A 27,723-nucleotide genomic window follows, 5' to 3' on the forward strand; every position below is an offset into this window, starting at 1 on the left:
ACAAAGCCTCCCCTGCAGCTGTGAGCCCCATAAGCCCCTGTGGTCACCTTGGTGGACCAGTACATGGAAATTAATTAAAGTCAACTATGTCCCCCAAGGCTTGGCTGTACCAGTGTCATAAGCAATTATGTTCAGCCGCAATTCCTTCCCTATCTTCTGGGGGAAAATATTCCAGCAGACTAGAGTCAGGCAGACCCAGTTAGAAACTATGAATGGTAAAGTTTAAATTCTAAGATGCTTTGCAAAGCCATTGGGGGTGGCAGTGACTTTCAGAGACTGGGGTATTTTTTCATCAATCCAGAGATGACAGTGTACTTGATCCCCTGACCACTGGACACTAAATTCCCTGGGCTGCAAACAAAGTCTCCTCCTCCAGCCAGAGGGCAGTGGTCACAGCAACCATCAGCAAACATTGTGTTATCATTGCATCACTTGCCCTGCGTGGAGCTGTGCTTTTCTGAAAACAACGCATGTTATCGATGGTAATGTCACTAGCTTTTTTACTTTCTATTTCTCTTTTCAAACTCTCTTTATAGGAGCAAAGAAAGAAGTACCAAGAGATCAAGATGCTAATAAGCCTGTGGTTTCATCACCTAAGAGAGCAGCAGCTACTGCCGCCAAGCTTCATTCACCAGGTATTGGAGAAATGCAATCTATGCTATTGGGGAAGACTTGAACTTAGGGTTTCTTCTACTCAAATGTCTTTCATGGAGCAGTGCCAGCCCAGGTAGTATTAGTAATTGTCCAGGGTGGGCATGCATAAGTTGATGTTTTCTGACACTACATTGAGTGAATCCGTTGGATGCCTTATTTTTCCCTTAAAAAGCAAAATGTTATGCCATGTGGAAGAGGGAAACCTTAGTTGCTTAGAAGTATCTGCTACTCCAAGAACCGGCATCTGAAGGCTCATGCCTTCAGGGGGCTGAGATCTGAGGAGGAGATCTAAGATCAGGGCAGGAGAATATCATCTCTAATTAACCACCAAAAAGCCGGAAGTGGAGCTGGGGCTCAAGTGGTAGAGCATTAGCCTTGAGCACAAGAGCTCAGGGACAATGCCTAGGTCCTGAGTTTAAGCCCTGGGACTGGCACGCAAAAAAAAAAAAAGGAAGGAAGGAAGGGAGGGAGGGAGGGAGAGAGGGAGGGAGGGAAGGAATCATTTAGAGTTGAAAACAACATTTTGAAGATTTAACCTCAGGATATTCTGTTTTCTTTTTCCTTTGTGCTAATACTAGGCTTAAACTCAGGGCCTTACACTCCCATTTGGCTTTTCCGCCCAAGGCTTAATGCTCTACCATTTGAGTCAAAGCTCCACTTCTGGCTTTTTGGTGGTTAATTGGCAATCTCACAGACTTTACTGCCCCAGCTGGCTTCCAGTCATGATCCTCAGATCTCAGCCTCCTGATAACTAAGATTACAGCCCCCATCTTAATAAATGTTTCATGTCTAACTCTGCTTTTCTATATAAAGTGTGTTACAAATCGTATAGATCAACTGGGGATATCTTTATTCGAGTGTACTATACTCTTTCTGATTTTCTGACTGCATGCTCTGTCAGTAATTGGGCGGGGATGAAATGTCAGACTATAATTGTAGGCTTGTCTGTTTCTCCCTTGGGTTCTATCCACATTTGTTTCATGTTTTTGGAAACTCTGACATGAGGTACATGAATGTTTAGCTTAGCATTTTGATGAACTGACCATTTTATCATTAACAGATGACCTTTATCTTGGTAATATTCTTTTCCCTGGAATCTAATTTACTTGTTATTAATAGAAGCCACTCTAGCTTTCTATTATTTCAGCATGATGCGATCTCTTTCCACACTTCATCCTTTTTACTTGTTATCTTTTTATATTTAAATAGTTTCTCGCAGGCAGCATGTAATTGCATCCTGTGCTTGTATCCAGTCTGAAATCCGCCTTTGATACACGTACATTTTCAGGTTTATTAGTTTGCTTGGGATGAAATCTACCATCTCACCATATTTTGTATTCAACCTGCACGTTCTTTTTCTCTTTTGCATCCGTGATTGCTTTCTTTTGCATTGAGTGGTTTCTAGGATTCCTTTATCTCCTTTGTTAATAGAGTAAGTATCCACATCTCTTGTATTATGTTAGTGTTTGCTTTAAAGTTTACAGTATACACATTTAACTAGTAACATTGTCACCTCAAGTGATATGGTATCACTTCATCTAGAGAAAAAGAATTACACAAAGGTTTACTTCCATCTATTTCCTCCTAGAATTTGTATTATTTTGTCAAACATTTTGATTCTTTCCACATATTAGGACATATAATTCCATATAATATAATCATAATTATAATACTATATGATATTGCAACATATGATGTGCAGTATAATGTTATGCATTATAACATGTAAAAAGTACACTGTTATTGTTATCTATCACTAACATGCCTCTTTGGGGGTTTTTTTCTATGCCAATACTGGGGCTTGATCTCAGGGCCTAGGTGCTGTTGCTTAGCTTTTTCATTCAAGGCTGACACTATTTAATTTGAACCACAGTTCCACTTCCAGATTTTTGATGGTTAATTAGAGATAAAAGCCTCACAGACTTTTCTGCCCAGGTTGGGTTTAAGCCATGATCCTCAGATCTCAGCCTCCTGAGTAGCTAGAATCACAAGCGTGAGCCACCAACACCCAGCTACATCCCTCCTCTTATAAAAGCATGAATTCTCATTCAGGACCTTTAGGAGCTAATTACCTCCAAAAGAGCACACTTCTACACTAGGGATTAGGACTTCAACTTAGAATTTTTCACTTGCCATCTACCTGAATCCACAAACATTCACAAACAACTGACATTCAGTAGAGCAAATATACACAGGAGCAAACTTTTTGAGGTTCAGCATAGAACCTTGCCTATCCCAGGTGTGTTAAGAGCCAGCCCTGGAGGATGGTGACGTGGAAGTGCTGTTGTTTTCCTGTGCCCAGGCACACATCTGTGCCTCCTTTGTCCCTTTTGAATAATGGCTCTTCTTTTTGTTCAGTGTACAGAATATGGATTAGAACATTTAATGCCTACATCCTTCCATTGAGCCTTCGAATGACCCCTAGCCAGGAGAGGCTCTCTAGTTGGTAAATTTGAGGAATGCTTCTCTCCCTGCTCAACTATAAATTGAGTGAAAGCCAGGGTTGTATCTTCTGTTATGTCTCCCATCTCCAAACAAAAGAATTCTGAACAAAATTCCCCTGACACTTAGATTTCTAAGATGCCTCTCTTTTCTCCTGAATGTCTTGGGAAAGAATCGTTCACATTTCCCATCTTTGTCTCGTAAGTTTTCTGTCACTGTAACAAAACACCTGAGATAAATAGAGAACATTTATTTTGATTCCTGGCTTCAGGGATCCCAATCCATGATAACTTGGCCTCATAGCTTTTGGGCATGGAGTGAGGCAACATATCATGGCAAGAGCACAGGGTAGAGCAAAAGCATTCACATCCCAGCCATGGAGCAAATGAGAAGAGGAAGGTGCTGGGGCCCTCTGTCCTCTTCTAGGCATGCCCCCCATAGCCTAAGAGCCCCCCACTAGGCCCCACTTCCTAAACATTCTGATAAGCCCAGTAGCATCACTACGGGAACCAAGCCTTTAACACATGGACCTTAGGAGAACATTCAGCTGCACATCAGTGGCTCATATCCGTAATCTTGGATACTCAGGAGGCTGAGGTCTGAGGATCCCAGTGTGAAGCCAGTACCGGCAAGAAAGTCCATGAGACTCTTATCTCCAATAAGCCACTATAAAAATCCAGAAATGGAGATGTTCTCAAGTGGTAGAGTCCTAGCCTTGAAAGAAAAAGCTCAGAGACAGTGCCTAGGCCCTGAGTTCAAGCCCAGGAGCAGCACATAACATGCACACACACACAGAGAGAGAGAGAGAGAGAGAGAGAGAGAGAAAGAGGGGGGAGGGAGAGAGAGAAGGGGAGAGAGTGAGAAAGAGAGAAAATTTCAAGATCCAAACTAGAACAGCTTATGGATGAGTCCTCAACCTTTGTCTACATCTGCCATTTCACTCCTGCTCCTGCAGAGGTCACTAGTGACCTCTTGGTTATTAGGTCTTAATAGGCATGTCTTATTCTTTATCTTTTTTCTCTGGCATGTGACATTATTGACTCTTTCTCCTTCCTTTGACCCTGTGATGTCACTCTCTTCCAGTTCTCCTTTTACATCTACAAACACTGGTTCTTAGTGGTCTGCGATAGAAAGTCTTCCCCTGTTTCTTCTATATGCTGCCAAGTCAGCTTAGCCCCAAATAAAATCTTGATAAAACGATGGGTGACTTTGGGAAAATAACCCAAGTTCTATGAGCTTTAGTTGTTTCTTCTGTAAAATGGGATTTGTGTCTGTGCTACCATGTCATGATAAAGATGAGTGATAATATGCCCCACTAAATAGCAGTGAATAACTCCATGTTCAAATGGAGCTAACCGAATGTCCTTACTGAGTCTTTTTTATTAGTTAATCCATAATCCAGTTGTCACAAAAGTCACCCGTTTAAAGACCATACTAAAGCTACCAGCAGGACTATGTTTATTGCAGCATTATTTACCATAGTTAAGACATGGAACCAACCCAGATGCCCCTCAGTAGATGAATGGATCAAGAAAATGTGGTATATATACACAATGGAATTCTATGCCTCCATCAGAAAGAATGACATTGCCCCATTTGTTAGGAAATGGAAAGATTTGGAAAAAATTACATTAAGTGAAGTAAGCCAGGCCCAAAGAAACATAGGTCCCATGGTTTCCCTTATTTGCAATATCTAGTATATGTCTGAGTCAAGCAGAAAAGGTCAGATAAGGTGAGGTTAGGGAAATGAACCCTAAGATATGTATTCAAATGTTTTTTTTCTTTCATGGGATTGTTTCTAACACATTTATAAGATTATTTCTTTGTTGCTTTGTATGTCCCTCCCCCACAGTATAACCCCTGCTTTCACTGTATTTGATGTTGGTATAATTTGTGGAGGGGAAGGGGAAAAACAAATCATTTAAATAGGGATACAGGTGGACCCATTGCAACAATGAGATGTGCAAGTTGTTATGTCGAAAACGAACTTTACAACTTTGGTGCGGCGGGGGGGGGGGAGGGGGGGCAGGGGGAGGATGGGAAGGGATGGGAAGGGGAAACAAAGGAGGAGGCTACAATGCTTGATAAGAAATGTACTCATTATCTTGCCCATGTAATTGTAACCCCTTTGTACAGTATTTTCACAATAAAAAAGTCACCCATTTAAAGTATGTCACCAGTGAATTTTAGTGTGGTTAGAAGATTATACAACTGTCATCATTGATTCTAGAACATTTTTATTATTCCCCAAATAAGCACCATACTCCTAGCAGAGCTATCCTCCATGCCCCTGGAAATCACAAGTTGGCTTTCTGTCTCATGGGTACATGTAAGCCTCCCAACCTCTGTCTCCTTAGTATCTGGAATTACAGATGTGAGCCACTGCCACTGCCTGAAGATGAGGATAGTTTCTACCCATTTTTATTTTGCCTAAAGTATAGACTATTCAAATAACTTTTCATCAATGACTTTGGAAACATTGATTGCACCTGTGTATTTTTGTTCTCCTCTACAAGAAAGTGAAAAAAAGAAACTGCACCTTCCTGGAGTAGGGAAATATCAACTTATGCTTTCTGTAAAATTATATTTTATTTATTGTGGCTGGGTGTTGCCCTATTCCATAATCCCTGGCCGTTCCTATGCTTAGGACTGTCTGGGAGGAAATCTATCACCTTCTGCTACCTGCTCTTTGCCTTCTCTCATTGCAAGCCAAACCCAGGCAAACAACTGCCAATGCTCAGTGGGAAAATTATACACACCACCGGACAAATTTTTCTGAAATACATTTAGATTAGTTTGACAAATATAAAGTCCAGTCCAAGTCCACAAAGAAATCAGCTTGTGCGCCCCTTGGGAGGGTCTGCTGTCTGTGAGGATGTTGACCAACCTCATCAAGTGAATTTCCTTAAACTGAGAAACTGTTAAAGCTGTGTCCCATACTTACTTTGCTTCTTGTTTACAACTGTGAAGGTCAGAGGAGTTCTCTGCTAGTGGAATTGTGCAAGTTCCGGGGGTAGCGCCCTGTATGACTGTGTCTGTGAAGTTTTCCAGGTTTAAAAGGAAACCAAGCTTCCCCATCCATTGCAATCCTCTGGCTGGGGACTGGATGACAGCAGATGAATTTTTAATGTCCATTTTCAGATTCTGAGTTGTCCCCAGTGCTCAGCCTGTGCATGCAAACTATTTGCAGCTCAGCCTTCGCACGCAAACAGTTTGCACTCACCTTCACGATGATGTCCGGTTACCGACCTTTCCCCCAGGAGCCTCTGAGTGGCCAGTTGTCACTGGCACCAGCACGGATCCCATCTCTCTTACTTGATCTATGGCAACCAGCAGGACAACTAGGAGAACATTGTGATTGGGGCAGGATTGGGACAATGAGGGGATAGTTTAGATTCAGAGCATGCCTCAACCCTGTAGAGATATGATAGTGATGCTGTGTGGCCTAGCAGAACCCTGCAGGGAGAGGAGCCGACCTAGTTTGGCCCCTATGGGGCAGGGACAATGGCCACCCTGAGGCCAGGGATGGGCTTGGTTCTGGTGTCTGCTCTCTTGTACTTCCCTTGGTTGCAGTCAAGGAGAAAAGGCTCAGGGAAGGTAGTCAAATACTTTGGCCCTCCAAAAGTCACGTGATGTTAAGGTCTACATATAAGGTAAGATATTAAAATCCATAGATGTTCTTTTTATTATTATTCCTATTACTACTACTATTATTATTAATTCCATGCCTGTGTTGGGACTTGAATTCAAATCCTCATGCTCTTGCATGGCTTTTTTCATTTAAGGCTGGTGCTCTACTGTATGAGCCACACTTCTATTTTCAGCATTTTGCTGGTTAATTGGAGACAAGAGTCTCTTGGGTTTGTCTCACCCAACTAGCTTCAAACCTCAATCCTTAGATCTCAGCCTCCTGAGTAGTTAAGATTACAGGCAGGAATCATTGGCACCTGGCTCAAATTCCTTATAAAGAGGTATGTAAATACAATCTGTACAATTGTCACATTTACTTTTACTCATCTCTAGATGAGTAAAATGGCAAATGTTATGTAAATAGTTTTTAGTATGTGTTGGATAGGGAATCATGACAAAGGATCAAAGCTTGATGTAGATGGATGAATACTCAGACATAGAACCCATGGATATACCCAAGACTGTGACTATATTTACAAAATAAGACTGTTTTCAACTAAATGCAACAAGGAACCCCACAGATAGCTTTCCTTCTCAGCCTTTCCTTCTTAGAGCCTTAGCTCTGGGACTTTGACGTGTTGTGTTAGAGATGAAGCACTACGGAGAAGCAGCTAACTAGGGACCCACACAGGGCTGGCCTCGTTATATAGCTGTGTCTTTAGGTACTTTGGTGTCACAAAGCAGCTCAACTTCCTTTGATGGGTTGATCCCAAAAGTTGCCGTTCTCAGGGAGCTTCTGTCTTTGGGGAATTGGAAGGAAAGAAAAGAGGCTCAGGACTTCTGGGGGCTCCAGAAGCAGAAATGTAAGCTGCTTCTACTGGAATTTTGAGTATGTGATTACTACAGAATAAATGCCAGTAGTGAGATTTTTTTTTTTTTGCTGACTCTTACATTTACCATTGAGGATAATTTCTAACATGATGATGATGGTGATGAAGATGATGATGATAATTTATTTTTCCATTTGCTGGAATTTATTTTGATCAGATATTATTTTATACGATCAGAGGCCCAGAGGCATTGCACCTTTGGGCTCCTCCCCTTAGTGATGTTGATAATTTTAGAACTGGAAATGTAGCTCAGTTAAGAATTTGCTCAGCATATGTGAGGGACCAAATTCAATCCCTAGCACCATAAAAAATTGATAGTATGAACGCTAAAGATGGAAGTATGAAGAGCCATTCTCCTCAAGATTAACTTTGACAGCTAAAAATACAGGAACAGCGTGAGTGCGGCCATGTTTATAAGCTCAGAGGTGATCTGAGACATCAAAGATGGCAATTAGCTCTCATTCATTGCACTGGAAGTAAGTTTTGCTTTTTTCTTTCCAATTTCCCAAAGACAGCATGTTTTTTGTGTTAACAGTATTGAGGAAAAGAAAGAGGAACTTTTAGGTAGATGGATTTAAAAAGGTCTGGCTATAACACATGGTAGATAACATGTAACCTCCATCCTGTGCTGTTTCTTTCCATAATTCACTGAGTCCCCACCCAAACTCTTCCTCCCACAGTGCCATGTGGGTCCACTAAACCAATGAAAAGAGCCAGGGCAAGTGGAGATTCCATTGGAACCTTGTTTTGGGGGCCCCTCTCCACCAAGAGTCTCTTTCAAGTCTGTTGACTTGCCTTGTGCTCTCAAATAAACTTGTTCTGGCTGCTTTAAACATTTTCCTGCCTCTTAATTCTAACTAGCCAAGACACAAGTGAACCCTACCCCTGGATGGTATCAGGGTCAACATCTGGTGTATCAGCACATTCCTTAAAGCACTGGACTGTTTTTATAAATTCACCAGCTACCATAGTGAATGACAAACAGTAACTGTGGGCAGAAGTCTACTTAGGTCCTAAGCTATGTCTTTCAGTACAGAGGGAGCCATTTTTATTTTGATTTCAATACAGAAGATGTTGAAGTGCACCATCAACATTGATTTGCCTGCAACATGCAAGAGAGTTTTCTAGAATACCGTAGACTCTGATCTCATAAAGGCAGACTATAAGAAGCAATAAAGTCACATGACTTCACATCCGTTCTATGTGACATCACACTGAAATCGCTGATGACTTGTCAAGAGAAGGAAGTTTTCATTAAAATAGGCACACCTGCTGTTACTAATCAGGAATATTTAGATTTCTTTTAAACATGAGGCCACCTATGTATCCAGGATCCGGTACTAAAGTGGCTGCTATTTTCTTTATTTTTGTTTTTATACCAGTGCTAGGGCTTGAACTCAGGGCTTGAGCATTGTCCCTCAAGGCTGATAATACTCTATGACTTGAGCCACAGCTCCACTTCCAGCTTCTTGGTGGCTAGTTAATTTGGAGCTAAGAGTCTCACAGACTTTCCAGCCTGAGCTGGCTTCAAACCTTGATTCTTAGATCTCAGCCTCTTAAGAAGCTAGGATTACAGGAGTGAGCCACCACCTCTTGGCATGGCAGTTGTTTTCTGAATTGTTTTATTTTGATCCCTGATGCTTTGGGAAACAAAGAATGACAGGAAGAAAGCAGACTGGAAATAATCAGTGTCAAAGGGAGGAATGTGCCTCTGTTATGTAAAGCATGACCAAGCAATCACTAGTCCTCTGTCTATGGGTGCAGGTCTCCCAGAGCCTCCAAGAGGCGACAGTGGTCCCAGGAAGATGTCTGCTCACCTAGGAGCCCTTAACCTCTAGGGTCTCACCTTCCCTTCTTCAAGCCTCAGCTTGGAAGTCCAGTTGCCATAAGCCTTCCTAGATTTTGCTCTCAACCCAACAGAGCTCCAGGTTCTATCTGTGTGCACAGCATCTCCTGTTTGCCTGATCAGAACTTTGTGGACAGGATCAGGGGTGTGAGCTTCCTTCTTGATGCACAGGAAAGCAGAAGAAGACTGGTGAGGAACTGCCTCATGACTAAATGAATATTCTGGATATGGAAGGGTAGAAGGTGAGAAGAAGCAGGGGGAGAGATGACAGTGGCATACACTAAACTTTAGCCATGGAGATGGTATGAAGTCATACTGGTGGGGGGTGGAGCACATGTTGCAGGAGACCTGCCTAGATATTTAAAGTCAGAAATCCTTGTGGGGGCTCACACCTGTAACCCTAGCTACTCAGGAGGCTGGGATCTGAGGATCACAGTTCAAAGCCAGCCCAGGCAGGAAAGTCTGTGGCATCCTTACTTATAATTAACAAGCAAAAAGAGAAAAGCAGTGCTGTGGCTCAAATGACTGCCTTGAGCAGAGGTGCTCTGTATTGACATCACAAACAAGAGTCACCAGCATGGCTAATCTAAATGGAGAAAAGGGACCTGAGCACATTCAGCTCCACTGCCAGTGAGAGGTTGTTGTGCTATTGTAAGTCTGATTTCTATCACAAGTGAGTGAGTGATTGATTTCCCATCATACATTTCCCAAGGATTATCTCTTTTAAGGAAAACAAACAATCAAGCAAAGATCCTGCTTTGATCACTCCTGTCAGGCTAGAAGAGATGTTGGAGGCTGGAAAAAATGTGACTTTGTGGGTTGCTCTTTTTTCACACATAAAACTTTGCACTTAGGAACTGTAAACAGAGTAAATAATGTAAGTTCCTGTTTTGTCTTTTTAATTCTTAAAATGACAAACCACAGGAAGTTCTTTGTCTCCACTTAGTTCTGGTGAACACTTTTGCAAGAGACTGTTCTCATATTTATAATGAATATCTTTTCATAAATGACTGGATCCATCCACTGTAGTGGTACATGACTATAATCCTATAGAGATTAAGGTAGGATTATGACTTTGAGGCCAGCCTGGGCTATGTAGGTAAAACTGTCTCAATGCACACACACACACACACACACACACACACACACACACACACACACACATACACAGACCAAAACCAAACCAAACCACATAGGCTCAGGCCTATGTGGCTCACACCTGTAATTCTGGCTATTCAGGAAGCGGAGATCTGAGGATTGAAGTTCGAAGTCAGCCTGGGCAAGAAATTCCATGAGGCTCTTATTTCCAATAAACTACTAGAAAACCGGAAGTGGTGCTGTGGCTCAAGAGGTAGTGTGCTCACCTTAAGCTGAAGAGTGCAAGGACAGCGCCCAAGCCCAGAGTTCAAGTCCCATTACTGGCACAAAAAAAAAACAAAAACAAAAACGAAAAAACCTAACCGTAGCTTTTTCTTTTCTTACAGGATACCCAAAGCAGAGGACCACCGCTCCTCGAAATGGGTTTGCATCCAAGCCTGACCTGCAGACCCGAGAGGCAGAACGGCAGCTAGTCCAACGGCTGAAGGACAGGTGTGAGCGGCAGGCGCGGCAGCTCAGCCTGGTGCAGGGCGAGCTGAGGAGGGCCATCTGTGGCTTCGACGCCCTGGCTATATCCACTCAGCATTTCTTTGGAAAGGTGAGAGCACATTCATGAATGCCACAAGGTTTCTTCTTTCCCCAAAGAGGGTGATGGTGCTGGCTATTGAGAGTCAGAGCGTAGTTTGAGTTTGGGGTAGAATTGAACTTGGATTTTCAGAAGTCATCTGAATCTCCTGCAGCATTGTAGGGCATGGGAACCAAGTTTATACTTCAAAGATACTAGTTTGGAAACAGTAATAAACAACCACTATCCCTACAGAGGAGATATTGTGTGTGTATGTGTGTGTGTGTGTGCGTGAGAGAGAGAGAGAGAGGAAAGAAAAGGTTCTACCTGAGCATGTTTGAAGATGGGATCGATGGAGGGAACGGAGCATGGGCTGTTCCTTCTCAAGGGCAGATGGGCAGATGCTGGCATTTCTGCTCACATCCCATGAAAGCCAGTCAGGGCCACAACACCGATGAAAAAGGAATGTATGGTCCAGAGACTCCCAGAAGGCCCCAGTTCACATTTCAGAGAGCAGATGGGGTAAGATGAGGCTCCCTTGTATCTTCAGTTTCTCTGAAAATACAAAGAGTGTTGCTCTATTGTGAGCGAATGTCTGGGGCTCCTGAGAACTGCTGGACATTCCGTCTGTGATTAGACATGGGCCTTTAAATCCTCCCAGTTTCTCACTGTCAACAGGCCCTGGCAAAGCCGTGCATCTGACTGTATTAGCACTCCAGTTTTAGGTTCTTGGGGGTAGGGAGGTGAAAAGAAACATTAACCTAGAATATGTAAATAGTATAGATAGGTTGGTGCATATTTTTGTTGCTATAACAGAATACCCAAGACTGGGTAATTTATTTAAAGAGAAGATTCATTTTGGACACACAGATCTGGAGACTGGAAAGTCAAAAGCTTGGTAGCAGACACTAGTTTAGATGAGCGCTGTGTGTGGAGAAAGAGAGGGGGACAAAGGAACCCAGCCCCTTTGTAGCAACCAACTCTCTCAAGAGCTCAAATGGTAGAGAGCCAGCTTTGAAACAAAAAGCCAAGCAAGAGCTCAAGGCCCTGAGTTCAGCACACATACACACAGAGGGCTAATTTAATCCCCCAAGAAGGAATCTAGTCTTGAAATAAAGACATTAATTTGTCATAACGACCCCATCTCCCAATGCTAACACGTCCACTGCCAAATTTTAACATGAACTGTGAGAAAGTGTAACCACAGCTCAACCATCCAAAGAGCAAGCATTGTGGGTTTCACTGGTGAGCCTTCTGGGAGACAGTACAAAGTGAACCAAAGGTCTGACTAATTGAAACAAGAGAAACAGAAGAATATTGAATAGCACCCTGTCCACTGGATTCTTCTTTTATCTACTGAACCTTGAAGTAGGGGGGAGTCTTCCCTTTTTTATATCCTTACCCCTCTCCTTGTGCTCTCTAATATAGAAGAGTGAGTTAAGGTTTTTGTATTAATTTTGTTTTAAATTTTTGTGCCAGTACTTGGGCTTGAACTCAGGGCCTCACAATTTGGCTTTGCTTTTTTGCTCAAGATTATGGCTCTACCACTTACGTAGCAGCTTCACTTCTGATGTTTTGCTGACGATTTATCTGCTTCATCTAGCATTGAACTATAGTCCTCAGATCTCAGCCTCCTAAATAGCTAGGAATATAGGCATGAGCCACTGGTACCTGGTTTCTCATACTTCTTGTTGTGTTTTGTTGAAAGATTTCAGCAGAAGGAGCCATTTATCAATGTCTTGTAAAGACTGACAAATTAAATAGCACCAAAATTTTCAGCCTCCTTCCCAACCAAACTTTAATGACAAGAATAAATTACCAGTGTGGATTTAAATCTTTCTTTCTGGTCTAGTCATGTTGTTGTCAATCATGAGTGACAAGTGCCCATACTCCACTTCCTGCAAGGATTAAACTTCTATACCCATTTTTGAGGTACCAAAGAAGCTTGACTTGCCACAGTAAACATAGACACCTTTCTTTTTGGAGAAAGAATGGCATGGCTTGTCCATCTGATGCATATTTCCTATGGCCTGTCCAGCCTACAATAGAGACAAAACTAGCATTCACTTGAGTTCAGTAATCACAATCCCACTGCTCTGCCCACCATGACCTTTTCACCCATCACCCATGGAACCATACCAACCTCTTGATGAAGCTTTCAGGTAGGAAGGTATGTCAGTGGGCACTGAATGGACATTAGCTATTATACATTGTGCTTTACAAGTCAGAACCTCTGGACCACTTATGGTATTATGGCAGGTGACTTACCGTGTCAATATTAAGGGTTGGCTCCCCATAGTTTTACATTTCTGTGCCTGAGACAAACTCATTTGGATCATGAACTGTGAGCTTAATTTCTCTTTAGCATGTTCCTGGCTCCTACATCAGAGACTCAAAAGGTCTAATAGGTAAGCTAGACACTGATGGCTCTTGCCTGTAATCCTAGCTGCTCAAGAGGCTGAGATCCTAGGAATTTCAATGTTTGAAGCTATCCAGACAAGATAATTATCTTCAATGAACCATCAACCATTGGTATATCCATAACCATGTTATCTCCAGTTAACTATCAAAAAGTTGCAAGTAGAACTGTGCCTCAAGAAGTAGATGGCTATCCTTGAACAAAGAAACTAAGGGATAGTGCTCAGGCCCTGAATTTAAGTCCAGTACTGGCATGAAAAAAAAGGTCTAGCAAGTGATGTGTAGGCATCTCCTCCCTACAACAGAGCAGTGTTTTGCATCATCTGTCAGCAAGATGGATCTGGACATGTTTTGCTTTGACTTCCCAGTCAATCACAATCACCAGCTCCACACAGGCATCAGACAGGACTGTGGTGCTCCACCCCCACCCCCATACTGTGCATCCTTTCCTGTATTCCTGATTCCTGCTCTTTCTCCAGATAAATCCAGGGGTGAGAGGAAGCACATGGTCTAAACACACACACACACACACACACACACACACACACACACAGAGTCTCTAATTAGCCAGATTTTCAGTGGTTCACCCTATTATCCTAGCCACTCAGAAGGCTGAGATCTGTGAAGCCAGCCTAATGGGAAAGTCTGTAAAAGTCTTATCTCTCAATTAACCAGCAAAAAGCCAGAAATGGAGCTGTGGTGCAAGCACTAGAATGCCAACCTTGAATGAAAAAGCTAAGGGACATGCCCAGGCCCTGAGTTCAAGCCTCAATACACACATGCACACACACACACACACACACACACACACACACACACACACACACACGAGTCTCTACTTGAGCAGCAGCACCACCACTGTAGACCGGGAATTCTGAGTGGGACTCCAGACATAGAGGCAGATGCTTTGGAACCTCTAATAGTGGTCTTTTGAGAATCAAGGACCAGGCAGCCTGAGGGGCCCATGTTATTGTGTGGAAAACAGAGGGCCTATCATGAGAAAAATGGTCAGCCATGAGGAAGTATATCCAGTCTTCTGTGATTAGAAGACCTACCAGAACTCCATCCATTAAGGAGTTCACATGTGCCATTTTTACTTTGTACTGTCTTCATCCAGAAACCATGGAAGAGTAAGAAGAGGTTCAGGGTTAGCCAGGTATAGCTGCCACCCATGCCTCTACCCAGTAGTGGGGTCAGGAGCAAGTCCCTGCCCCTTGTGAGCCTGAAAATAACAACATCATCCTCGCTGGGCTCCCCATGGCTGAGTGCCCTCTGACCTCTTTAAGAGTCTCAACTTCTTACACCTGAAATAGGATGAGAGTTCTTCACTAGGGTATTATGTTGATGTATCAAGTTAATGCACAAAGCCAGTAGGAGCAAATACTCAATAAACCTTTTCTGAGCACAAGGAAATCAGACAAGACATATTGTAAGAACTCTACTCTCAAACAGATTTAGACACAGAAGAATTTATTAGTCCATATAAAGGGAACACTCAGTCCAAGACACTTGGGATTTATGTTACAGGTCAAACATTCCTCATGGGAAAATCTAAACTTTGGGAAGTGGGGGTGTGGCTCAGTGTCATATAACCATACTTGAGCAAATAAACAAGCAAAGCAGTACCAGCACGAAAAAAGACCAGCATGAAAGAAGAAGGAAGGAAGGAAGGAAGGAAAAAGAGAAGAAAGAGAGGGAGGGAGGGGAGGAAGGAGGGAGAGAAAGAGAAGAGAAGAAAAAGGAAAATCTGAACTTTGAAATATTCAAAACTCTGGCAAGTTTTGAGTATTGACAGGACACAAGTGAATATTTAGTGTCAAGGCACACTAAAATTATTATGTAAAGTTACTTTCAGCTTATAAGTAGAGGTTTACATGAAATATTAGTGAACTTCATGTTTAGATTTGGATTTTGCCCCCAACTCATATGTATAAATAGAAAACAAAAACAACAACAACAATAATAATAACACCTGAAACCCAGAATAATCTGAAACATTTCAGGTAAGAGATGCTTCGCCTGTACATTGAGAGTTTGGCCTAGAATCTGATTTAAGAATAGAAATGTGTTTAAGAATAGAAATAAATTTTTCTACTCTAGCTTTTCAATTGTTCTAGTATTTGTTTTCCTGAGTGTGCTGGACCTTTAAGGACATGCTAGAAATAAGTCTCCTCACTAGAGAAAAGCATAAAAATCCAGATACGAATCTTCCATTGTGGCCTCACACTTAAAGCCCCTGACAGAGAGGCTGCGAAAGCTGTCAGCCCCAACACAGCTTCAACCCAGCATCCAGAGACAAATCTAAGATGCCACCTTGAGGTGCTAACTTGGCCTCATGCTTACTCTAGCCCCGGGCAGCTCTGCCCATATAATTAAACATGTTCCTCGGTAAGCCAAGCAGAGCTGCCAAAATCTGTGGTCCCAGACTGCCGGGTGGTGTAGCAATGAGTGTGGCTCTCTGGGAATCACACTTTTCAGAGTCAAGTCCAATGATTTGAATCTTTTTCTTCTGTGTAGTCATTGGGAACGCTACTCTCTAGCCACCCCTGGTGGTCAATCCATAAAACAACCTAGACACTGGTCCTGTTGTACAAATCAATGTTTCACCTTGCAGCCAGCGTCAGGTTTTATATTTGCTTCATATGGGGTGGCATTTATTTTCACATTATTTTAATGAGATTAATTATATTTATTTGATACATTTTTATGCTGACTCTTTTTCATTTTATCATTGTTATGAATGTGGTGGTAGATGATCATTGTGTTTTAGTTATTATTTAGTATTAGGCAGAAAGGTATAAGGTATAAAATGTCAAGAACTTCTCTATTTGTGTATAAATACTGGGGTCTGAATTAAAGACCTGTTTTTCACTCATGGCTTGCAGTCTAACAGTTGAGCTACACATCCAATTCTGGCTTTTGCTAGTTAATTAGATATAAAAGTCTCTCAGATTTAGCTGCCCTAACTGGCTTCACACTGAGATCCTCAGATCTCAGCCTCCTGGGTAGCTAAGATTATTGGCATGAGCCATAGGCACCTGGCAATGTCAACCATTTCTATACAGTCTTAGCCTTCTATTACTATTACAAAATATCTGATGACATCAGCTTATCAAGAGAAAATATTAACATTGGCTCACAATTTTTGGATATTCCAGGCCACAATTGAGTGACCCTATTGCTTTGGCCCTGTAGTGAGGAAGCATATCACAGGAGTGTGGTCAAGTAAAGCCACTCATCCTGCAAGCCAGGGAGTAAACAGAGGAAGAAGGGACCAGAGACCTACATTTCCCTTGCCCAGTTACCTGAAGACCTCCCATTAGGCCCTCTCTCTTTTAAAAGTACCATCATCTTCCAATAACAGCACTCTGGGACCAAGCCTTTAACACACAGGCTTTGGTGATACATTCCAGAGCCAAACTATAATGTGTTTTCCAATCTTAATAGTTAATCATGAGCTGGTGCTGGTGGCTCATGCCTATAATCCTACCTACTCAGGAGGCTGAGATCTGAGGATCATGGTTCAAAGCCAGCCCAGACAAGGAAGTCCATAAGAGTCTTATCTCCAGTTAACCACCAGAAAACTGGAAGTGGAGCTGTGGCTTAAAGTGGTAGAGTGCTAACCTTGAGCAGAAAATTTCACGAACTTTTAATATAGAAACATGGAAAGAACAACAGCCAAATTCTTTTTATCTGTATATAACACAGCCTACCACTTTCTCTTTATATGTTTTGCTCTTGTTGTTAGCTTACCTCTCTCTGTCTCTGTCTCTGTCTGTCTGTCTGTCTGTCTCCCTCTCTCTCTCTCTCTCTCTCTCCCTCTCTCTCTCTCTCTCTCTCTCCACCTATATTCTTCACATACATTATTTTCTGTATGTGCTGGTTCTGGAGCTTGAACTCAAGACCTTGTACTCTACCTTAGTTTTTAACATCTTAAGACAGGCACTCTACCACTTGAGCCACATCTCCACTTCTGGATTTTTACTGATTCATTGGAGGTAAGAGTCTTATGGACTTTTTTGCCTAGGCTGTCTTGGCATTGAGATCCTCAAATCTCATCCTCCTATACAGCTAGGATTACAAGAGTAAATCACAGGCAGGCCAAGAGGAAAGTTTTTATGTCCACTAGGCAGAGAAGTTTCTGCTTCTGTGGTTTCCCTGAGTAGGGGTTCTTGGAGTGGTAATTACATTTGATCAGATTTGGAAGCAATCATTAGGCTCTTAGTGGTCTCCAGATTTTCAAAAGGGCCATATAATTACAGTGCTTTGCACCCCCCCCACCTTATAAACACTGCGATTATCTTTTCTTCCAAGAAAAATGACTAAACACTTAAAGATAATGGAAGCCTCTAGGTTGACATTTCTGAGAATGCTGTAGGAATGTTGGTAAAATCATAAGGAAGTAGCAAGGAAATTTGGTGGCTTCCATGATAGTTGCTCTTAAAGAATGCCTGAACATTGTAGAAGTGACCCTGAAATGGGCCTGGAATGTCAAGTACAGAAAACATCTTGCCAAGTGGAAAGTAGAATGGAAAAAAAAGCAAAGTCACCTCAACATTTATGGAAGAACCCAAATTCTAGACTCTGATAAAACCCAACTTTATTGATGACAATATAAATTTCGTGATAATGTACAGTATAATACTAATCAGTACTTGACTAAGGTACAAACAGATCACCCTTGTTGAACTCCTTCAATTTTGTGTCATAAATGGCATGTTTTCTCATGAAACATTCTTTGGAAATAGGTGGACACCCTCCCTTTTTTTAGCAGTACTGGAGCTTGAACTCAGGGCCTAGGCATTGTTTTGTATCTTTTTCAACTCAAGTAGGTACTCTACCACTTGAGCCACAGCTCTAATTCTGGCATTTTGCTGGTTAACTAAAGATCAGAGTCACAGAATTTTCCACCTGAGGTTAGCTTTGAACTGCAATCCCAGATCTTAGTCTCCTGAGAGGCTGGGATTATAGGTATGTGCTACAGGCAACTGGAAGACGGACCCTTTGGAAGACAAATGAAACATGAGTTTCACCAACCACTTTGAAAACTTAGCCTGCAGGCTTTCATCAGACCAAGATAGGCATTCAGTTAAAACTAGTTATAGGAAACATGGATGCCTTCCAAATATTCTGGAGTGTGGAATTCATGGTAGGCTTCCTGAAGACCAAAGACAGCAGAGTAAGGCAGGGCCAGCTTGTCACGGGACAGCTATCCAACCTTAGTGGACCTATTGCCTCCTATAGATACAATCTCTACTTAAATGTCACTTTGTTTTTTTTTATTTTGTTATTATATTTAAGTACAAACAAATATCATAATAAATGCCATAATAAATGACATCATAATAAATGTCACTCCCTTCTATCATTCTACCCATCTGTGCCAACCCCACTCATCCCCACAATGTACCTGATTCCATTTTTACATGCGCACATTGAATATTATGACTGCATTCACCACCCTTCCTCTTTCCATTCATCTACTACCCTCTCTTACCTCATGCCTCTGACACCTGAAGTTCTTAAAAATCAAGTAATACTGCAGTGAATATGGTTATGCTGGTAGCTTTAGTGTGGCCTTGTTTGTGGTCTATTGGATAAATGCCCAGGAATGGGATTGCAGAGTCATAGGGAAGCTGGCATACTGTTTTCCAGAGTGTTGGAATAAGTTTACAATATCATCAACATGTAGTAGCATTCACTTTTGGCTACATCCTGCCAGCATCTGTTATTGTTAGTTTTCTTGATAATGGCCATTCTAACTGAGGTGAGGTGGAATCTCATTGTTGTTTTGATTTACATTTCTTTTATGGCCAGAGATGTTGAACATTTCTTCATATGTCCTCAATTCTTACTTCTTCTTTTGAGAAGTCTCTCTTTAAGTCTTTATCTCATTTATTAATTGAGTTGATGTTTCTTTGAGGGTTTTTTTGGGGGGTTCATTTTTTTTTGGTCGGTCATGGGTCTTGAACTCTGGGCCTGGGTGCTGTCCCTGAGCTCTTCAGCTGAAGGCTAGTGCTCTACCACTTGAGCCAGAGCACCACTTCCAGTTTTCTGAGTGGCTTATTGGACGTTCCTGCCCAGATTGGCTTTGAACCGTGATCCTCAGATCTCAGCCCCCTGAATAACTAGGATTATAGGCGTGAGCCACCAGCACCTGGCTAGGGAGTTCATTTTTTGAGCTATAAATATATTTTGGATATGAGGCCCTTGTCTGATCATAGTTAGTAAGAATCTTCTCCTATTCTGTGGGCTTTCTCTTTTATCTTGCTAGCCATGTCCTTTACCATGCAGAAACTCTTCAGTTTGATGCAGTCCTATGTCCAGTCTTTCTTTGATCTGTTGTGCTTCTAGATCTTTACTTAGGACATTTCAACACATGCCTAGGATCCCTAGTGTTCCCTCTATACCTTCCTGAAATACTTACATGGTATCTAGCCTTACTTGAAGTCTTTGACCCATTTGGAATTGGTGACATATAAAGATTTGGCTTCAGGTTTCTTCCCATGTATAGCCAATGCACCTATAAAGCTCTAAGTAAACACAATGGATGGTAAAGACAAAAAGTTACACTTGGATATGATACATTGTACAAGACTCAAAGCATTCACACAATGAGACCAAAGGATGATATTCTTAGGAGAGGATCAATTGCTATATGCATATGGTCATATAAAATGATGTTTATCAAAATGAACTCCAAGAAATAGAAATGTTTTTGTCATTTTTCATTTTTTCTCTCCTCTATTGCTGTTTTTTTTTTCACATTTCTGCACCCTATGGCTTGTATTTAAGTTTATCTGTTTGGGGGAGGGTAAAGGGAGCACAGAAATGGTGGAGCAAAGAGTAAACAAAGGTAGCAGTGATACTCACCAGACACTATGTTAAAATGAATTATACAACTTAGGGGGAGTGGTCGGGAGGGAAAATCTGGAAGAACATGAATGAAGAAGTGACAACCCAAAAACAAATGTACTCATTACCCGACATATGTAGCTGTAACCCTCTGTACATCACCTTTACAATAAAAACAATTGAAATGAAAACAAATCAAAGGAATGATACCTTTCAAAATTAATTGCCACCTAAAGATATGACATGTATGCTAGAACCCCCAAAGGTCCTCCCATTGAGAAATGGGTTTCTTAGTTTACCTTCAAGTCAGTTTTTCTCAAGAGAGAGACAACTAAAGATCCAACCTCAGTTGTTTGATTGCTGTCAAAATCATATGAGTTAGGGTTGACTAGAGTGAAGGGTTGGCAGGCCCTGGGGTCTGTGATGTAATCCACCACCCCTGACTCTGGGAGACCATGTTATAGGTAAATACCAGAAATAGCTCAGCTCTCCTATAGGTATGCATGATGTCTACCTGTCTTACCTGATAATTCTATAGTCTGATTTAGCCATACTTGCAACACAATCATCACAATTTTGGAAACATGTTGAATTATTGTCATTGGGGGAAAAACAAGCATCGGAATGACCAACTTCTGTGAAGTGCTCCCAACCAGAGTCCATTCCTAAGGACATTATTGGGTCCTGTCACCCAGCCTATCTCTAGCACAGAGAGCACCTAGCTACCAGCAGTTTCCTGATGAAGCTGAGCCCTCTCTCTGTCCCCCTTTTGCTGTCTAGCATCTGAAAGGCATAAATGACAAATGGCATGGGAGCTTCTACTGTGTCTTTCTATCTAGGACCAGAATTGGAACTTTACTGCAGGTAGCAAGTCATGATGTAAGCCTATGTCTACGTGTTCCAATCCCTCCTCCTCCACACGCAAGGGAACTAGCCACCCCAGTGGTTTTATTTAATTCAACACTTGCTTGTTAAATGGAAGGTGGAGAGGCTAAGGGTGGGACCCTGCTTCCAGTTCTCGAAATAAGCTTCTCATTCAAATCCCTGGAGCACAGAGTGGCCTGTGGTGGGAGCAATGTGGCACTTAGGTAGCCTGGGAAAAGCTATGTGGCCAGCCAGGGTATCCAGTTCCACTCACTGAAGATGGATGCTGGGAAACTAGGCCTGAATGAATAATAAGATCTCAGCAGGCAGAGGTGGAGACTGTGTGATCTAGGCAGGAGAAAACCTAGGCAGAGAGTAACACTGCAAGGAAAGGGTAGGCCTGTACAATGGAGGGTGGTGAGTCCAGGTTGCTTAATGCTTGGAGCATAAGACTGCAGGGCTGGGAAGGTGGTTCAGTGGTAGAGCGCTTGCCTTGCATGCCTGAGGCCCTGGGTTTGATTCCCCAGCACCACATAAGCAAAAAGAAAAAAGCCGGAAGTGGTGCTGTGGCTCAAGTGGTAGAGGGCTAGCCTTGAGTTGAAGAGCTGAGGGACAGTGCCCAGGCCCAGAGTTCAGGCCCCACGACTGCCCCCCCAAAAAAAAAGACTGCAGATAGGAATGAGGCTGAGATCTTTCAATGACCAAGTAAAGAATGGGGCTCTACTTGAGGCCACCATACATACTGAGAACTTTGGCTGGACAGAACACTGAAAGGTTGTAAGCTTCATGTTAAGAAGGTGAATATGGTAGATGGATATGAGAAAGATGATAGTTAAGTGCAGGTGCTCATGCTTGTAATCCTAGCTACTACTCAGGAGGCTGAGATCTGGAGGATCATCGTTCAAAGTCAGCCTGGGCAGAAAAGTCTGCCTGGCTCCATCCCCAAAATAACCAGCAAAAAGCCAGACTGGAAATATGACTTAAGTGGGCAAGGGCCAGTCAAGCAAGCACAAGGCAACCCCAGTACTGAAAAAGGAGGAGGAGAATGAAGAAAAAGACGAGGGGAAGGAGGAGGGTGGTAGAGGGGAAAATACCCTACAGGGTAGGGAGAACAAATATGAGGCTTCAACAGTAGAATCATAATCCAGGGAAGATGTAAGACGGATCAGTAGCCTGCAGGTCTTCAGAAAAAGGAGGCAGATGGAGACATGTCCTGGAGGCCCAGTTCTGGACATAACACTTACTTGAGGAGAGGAGGGTTAACAGGTATAAAATACCTGAATGATAACCCATGAACCAAGCATGCCAGCCAAACAATGCATGCATAGAGATCAGAGAACTGCAATGTTAGTGCTAAGAACTTAGGGATTGTATGTGTGTACAGCTCAGAAATGTTTCTCCCTTTCAGTAAACCTTCTTTGGAACTGAACATTTCCTGTACCTGTGACCCCTAAAGGTCTGAATGAGTATAAAGTGCCTCCTGTAGGGTTGGAGCATTTCTCCCCAAGTAGACCCCTAACTCAAATGTCCCCTGTGCTTTTAGAATTCAGACAATAAAATATTGGAATTCAACAGGAGCTAGAACACTAGCCTTGAGGGGGGAAAAAGCACAGGGACAAAGCCCAGAGTTCAAGCCCTAGGACTGGCACAAGAAGTAAACAAATTAATAAATAAACAAATAAAAGTCTTGGATTTCATCCCACATTCCAGGGATGTTCCAGTGTCTCCTGTCTTCTCCTAGAATGCTGGAGTGAATCTGCACTGCTGTTTCTCTTAAGTCTACTGATGAGTGGCAAGGCAGAAATGATTACAAATGCCAGGACCAGACAGTAGATGGACAGGATTCAGAATAAGGGGGTCCCTAATAAAGACAGCCAGGTTTTCTTGTTTCCTCTGTTTAGTGAAGACTGATATCCTCCCATCTGCCAGAGGTGAAGCCAGTGTTTGTCCCATAGAGAAGTGGAAATGGCGCCATCTACAGGCCATTGTTTGGAAATGAAATTATGTCCATGGGGGGAAGTCAAGAGCCAAGGAAACTGCACACAAAGCCAACATGGGTCTCCTCCCGCTTTTCACTAATGGCCGAACCACCCACCTGCTTATTTCACAAACTTAATTGCAACTAGGTTTGAAATTAAAAACACAGCTTCCTTTCTTTTTTTTCCCTTGTATTCCCGGCAATCAAATTACTAAGGCAGCAAAGAATAAGATTTATGTGGTGCATTGCAAGCAGCTGGCCTATGATATAATCCATACAAGCAATTATACATTGCACAAAGCCTGAAGTGGGGCCGATCTATAGGTGTAATTTAGTCCCTGGGGAGAATGAAAGCCCATCACTTCTGCCCTCCCACAACTAGCAAAGGAAACATTTAAATCATAGAGTTGTGAAACCCTATTACCTGACAGTGTTCTCCTGGAAACAATGCCTTATCATAAAAAACAGGCTGATAAAAATAGATATGCACTGTTATTTCTCAAATCCTGTTTCAATAGCATTGCTCCAATTTTTGTTTCTGCCTGACATTCAGATCCCAAATTCTGTACTTGTTTTCAAAGTATGAGCGTGGCTATGCACCGTGGCCCACACCTGTCAGCCTAGCTATTCCAGGAGGCTGAGCTCGGAGGATTATGATTCAAAGCCAGCCCTGGCAGGAAAGTTCTATAAGATTCTTATCTCCAGTAAACCAGCAAAAAGCCTAAAGTAGAGGTCTCAAGTCAAAGAATGCTGTCCTTCAATTTTAAAAGGTAAGGGACAGAGTCCAAAAGGTAAGGGACAGAGTCCAGGCCCTGAGATCAAGCCCCAATACGACACACATACACACACACACACACACACACACACACACACACACACACACCAAAGTGTGAAAGTGCTAGAAAAGGAGGCAAGAAAACCAATGCAAGGGATGGGAGGAGGTTGCAGAGACTGTTGTGGATATTGATCTATTGTGAGTGGTTTGAATACACTGATAAAAGAGAAGTAGTTAGAAATTACATTTTTAAGAACCCAACTCTATGTTCTCCACAAATCGATGAGTAACCCAACTAACATAGAAAGACCTGATTAAAACTAAAGGGATGAGATGGGCACACATCTGTAATCCTAGCTACTCAGGATCCTGAGATCTGGGGATCTCAGTTCCAAACTACCTTGGACAGCAAAGTGCATGACACTCTTATCTCCAATTAACTACCAAAAAGCTAGAAGGGCAGATGTGGCTCAAATGGTGAGTGCCAGCCTGGAGCAGAAAAGTCAAGTCAATGGAGTTCAAGCTCCAGTACTGGCACACGAAAAAAGTAAAAGAATGGAGGAAGATATAGCACACTAACAAAGGACAACTGTGATCACTGTATTAATGTTAGACAAAGCAAACCTCAGAACACAGAAGATCATCAAAACAAAGACAGGCATGATGTAACTTAAAGCAGATGGTTCAGTACAGTGTACACATGTATGAAAGGGTTATGATAAAATCTCTTTGTTTTTGTTTTTTTTGCTGGTCCTGGGGCTTGAATTCTGGGCATGGGCACTGTCCCTGAGCTTTTGTACTTGAGGCTCATGTGCTACAACTTCAGCCACAGTTCTACTTCTGACTTGTAGTTTATTGGAACTAAGGGTTTCACAGACCTTCCTGCCTGGGCTGGCTTTGAACTACAATCTTCATATCTCAGCCTCCTGAGTAATTAGAATTATAAGCATAAGCCATTGGCATCCAGCTTGAATTTTTTAAGAATTGCAAGAAAGATTGTTTTAAAGGACTTGGAATGATGGTTTGTGCCTGTAATACCAGCTACTTGGGAGGCAGATATAGGAGGATTGCAGTTCAAGGGGGGGAAGTTAGTGAGTCCTTATCTCAAAGAACAAGTGATATGTGATATGTCACGCCTATAATCCCAGCTAAATAGTAGGCATAAGTCGGAGGATCACAGTACAAGGCCAGCTCCACGCAGAAACACAAAGTCTATCTGAAAAATAAACTAAAAGTAAAATGGGCTGTAAGTGTGGTTCAAGTGGTAGAGTACCTTCCTACCAAGCACTACAGAGCCCTGAGTTCAAATCCCAGTGGCATAAAAGAAAGGCTTTAAAAAAGTGAATTTTTGAGAGGAAGGTCTTAGGAAGAGTTCTAGAAGAATATTAGGGGTGATGACCAACATATGTTATATATGCAGGTATAGAAATGTTACAATGAAACACACATATAACTTTAAAAAAAAGATGATAAAAAACATAAAGTTCGTTACTATTTAAGGCTTGACCAGGGTTGCAGGGAGACTGACAATCCCCCAGAATACCACCTAGAAATGAACACTTTGCCTTTTGTTAGGTAATTGGATGCAGTGTTTATGCTTTGATCCCTGTAAAGACCAAAATCTTCCCTCATATGAAGACGCTTCAGCTATGGCCGTGGAGAACAGGGTTCAAGACAATATGTCAAACTCGATTGAGCAAATACAGTGGCACTGGCTCCTTGCTGTGGATTTCTCTGTGCCCTAAATCTCCAGATCCTAGGTATGGATGGCAGCCGGGCTCAGGTTAATTATGTGGTTGGTCAGCTGACTGTCCCCCTGCTCCACAGCTGACAAGTACCCATTCGTGGGGAGCCACACGCCACGCCCAAGGTGAGCCATGAAGAAAATCAGTAAGGGCCACAAGATGCTATGCTTCCCTCAGAAATAAAATCCTGAGCAAGTGTTGAGATTTAAGCTATCCAGAATTTTGTTTTGGTCTCTACTGAGGGACTCAAGACTTCATGGTTTCTAGGCGCTTGAGCCAGCCCTCCAGCCCCAATATCTAGCTTTTTTTTTTTTACTTCCTAATATGGCCATATTTTTTTTCTCCTTCAGGTCATTGTATACATTATTGGTAGAATGTAGAATGACTTGGGGGGGAGGGGTAATTAAGGGCTTGAATTCAGGACCTAAGAGCTCTTCTTGAGCTTCTTTTGCTCCAGGCTAGTGTTCTACCACTTGAGCCACAGCTCCACTTCTGGCTTTTTTTTTTGGTAGTTTAGTGGAGATAAGACTCTTACAGACTTTCCTGCTAGGCTGGCTTCAAATTGTGATCCTCAGATCTCAGCCATCTGAGCAGCTAGGATTATAAGGCATGCGCCACCAGCACCTAGCTTAGAATGACCCCTGTTTAATATGAAGACCCAACATACAAACTAAGTAAGTGACTCAAAAGTTCTCCATGGAGTTTTATGTCCAGGGAAACGAAGGAGTCAGTCTATTCTTCCTCTCTCGGTGAAAGCATCTGTAAGACCTGGGCAGTGTAGGAGCAGCTATGAGATGACTCTGGAAAGGAATGTAGAACTGACAGGTGGGAAAGCACACGAGCCCCAAGTATCATAGAACTGATGGTAAATTTGTAAGTTGTTCTCTCCAAATTCCCTCAACTGGAGTCAGCATAGCTTGAAGCCTGGGAGCAGGCGCATGGATTGAGGGAGAAAGTCTCAGTACAGCTTGAAGCCTGGGAGCAGGCGCATGGATTGAGGGAGAAAGTCTCGGCATGTGAGTGATGCAGGAAAGGAAATGGCTACCACTCAGAGAGAGCTATAGACATCCTTTTCTCCTTTCTCTTCATTCTCTCATTCTATAAGCATCCTGGCAGCAGAAACTACCCAAGCTTGGCTCTGGGGGAAGCAAACTTTCCTTTTCATGTGGACAAGCTGTGGCCCCAACAAGGTAGAGGAAATTCCCATTGTCTTCATCCTGTCTCTGCTCATCTTCTACTTAGCCACAGAAAGGAGCACAGTTGTAAGAAGCACATAGCAGACCCGCATTCCTAAAGTGCTAGCTTTCTAGTTGGAAGGCTTACAAGAGACACCCCAGGGAACTAGAAGGAATGTGGGCAAGTGACCCCTTGTGGTTGTTAATGAACCCTGGGCTCACCCCTGAATTCCACTGTCAGGAATCCCATTCTCCTAGTTCATATAGGCTGTGAGGATGGAAATAGAGAACAGGTCACCATCAGTGCCACACAGGCCACTGTGTAGTTCATATGAATTTCAAAGGTCTTGAAAATGGAACTGGCATTGGGGGTGTACAGCTGGCACTGGTTCTACCTGGTCAGCTGCCTGTTACTGCTTCTATGAAGAATGTATACAAGACCCAGAATCTCGTATAGTAAAGTTTAGAATACTCACCACACCATCTGAAATTACACACCATACAGAGAACCAGAAAAATCTCAACAAAGACTTTTTATAGCAAAATTAGTCAATGAGCAGACAATAAAGTCAGGATGGCAAATGTTGCATTTATTTGACAAAGGTATTAAATGGAGTCATGGGTCCAGTGGTGGAGTGCCAGCCCATCAAGCCAAGCAAGCAGGAGGCCCTGATCAAACTCCAGTACTGTGAAGAAAGAAGGAGGAGGAGGAGGAGGAGGTGGTGGAGGAAGAAGAGGAGGAGGAGGAAGAAGAGGAGGAGGAGGAAGAGGAGGAGGAGGAGGAAGAG

The 27,723-nt window shown here is 42.5% G+C and overlaps 1 protein-coding gene across 2 annotated transcripts in view; it reads left to right on the forward strand.

Annotated features, from left to right (window-relative positions):
• Mtus2 (microtubule associated tumor suppressor candidate 2) overlaps positions 1-27,723 on the forward strand; it is a 367,362-nt gene that overhangs the window by 236,174 nt on the left and 103,465 nt on the right. For both annotated transcript variants that reach the window (XM_013027287.1, XM_013027288.1), the window contains exons 5-6: positions 537-635; positions 10,947-11,158. In XM_013027287.1, coding sequence (XP_012882741.1) covers positions 537-635; positions 10,947-11,158 — 311 coding nt within the window. The remainder of the gene's footprint in view (positions 1-536; positions 636-10,946; positions 11,159-27,723) is intronic.

Source organism: Dipodomys ordii, unplaced genomic scaffold, assembly GCF_000151885.1.
Source record: "Dipodomys ordii isolate 6190 unplaced genomic scaffold, Dord_2.0 Scaffold102, whole genome shotgun sequence".
Taxonomy (NCBI): domain Eukaryota; kingdom Metazoa; phylum Chordata; class Mammalia; order Rodentia; family Heteromyidae; genus Dipodomys; species Dipodomys ordii.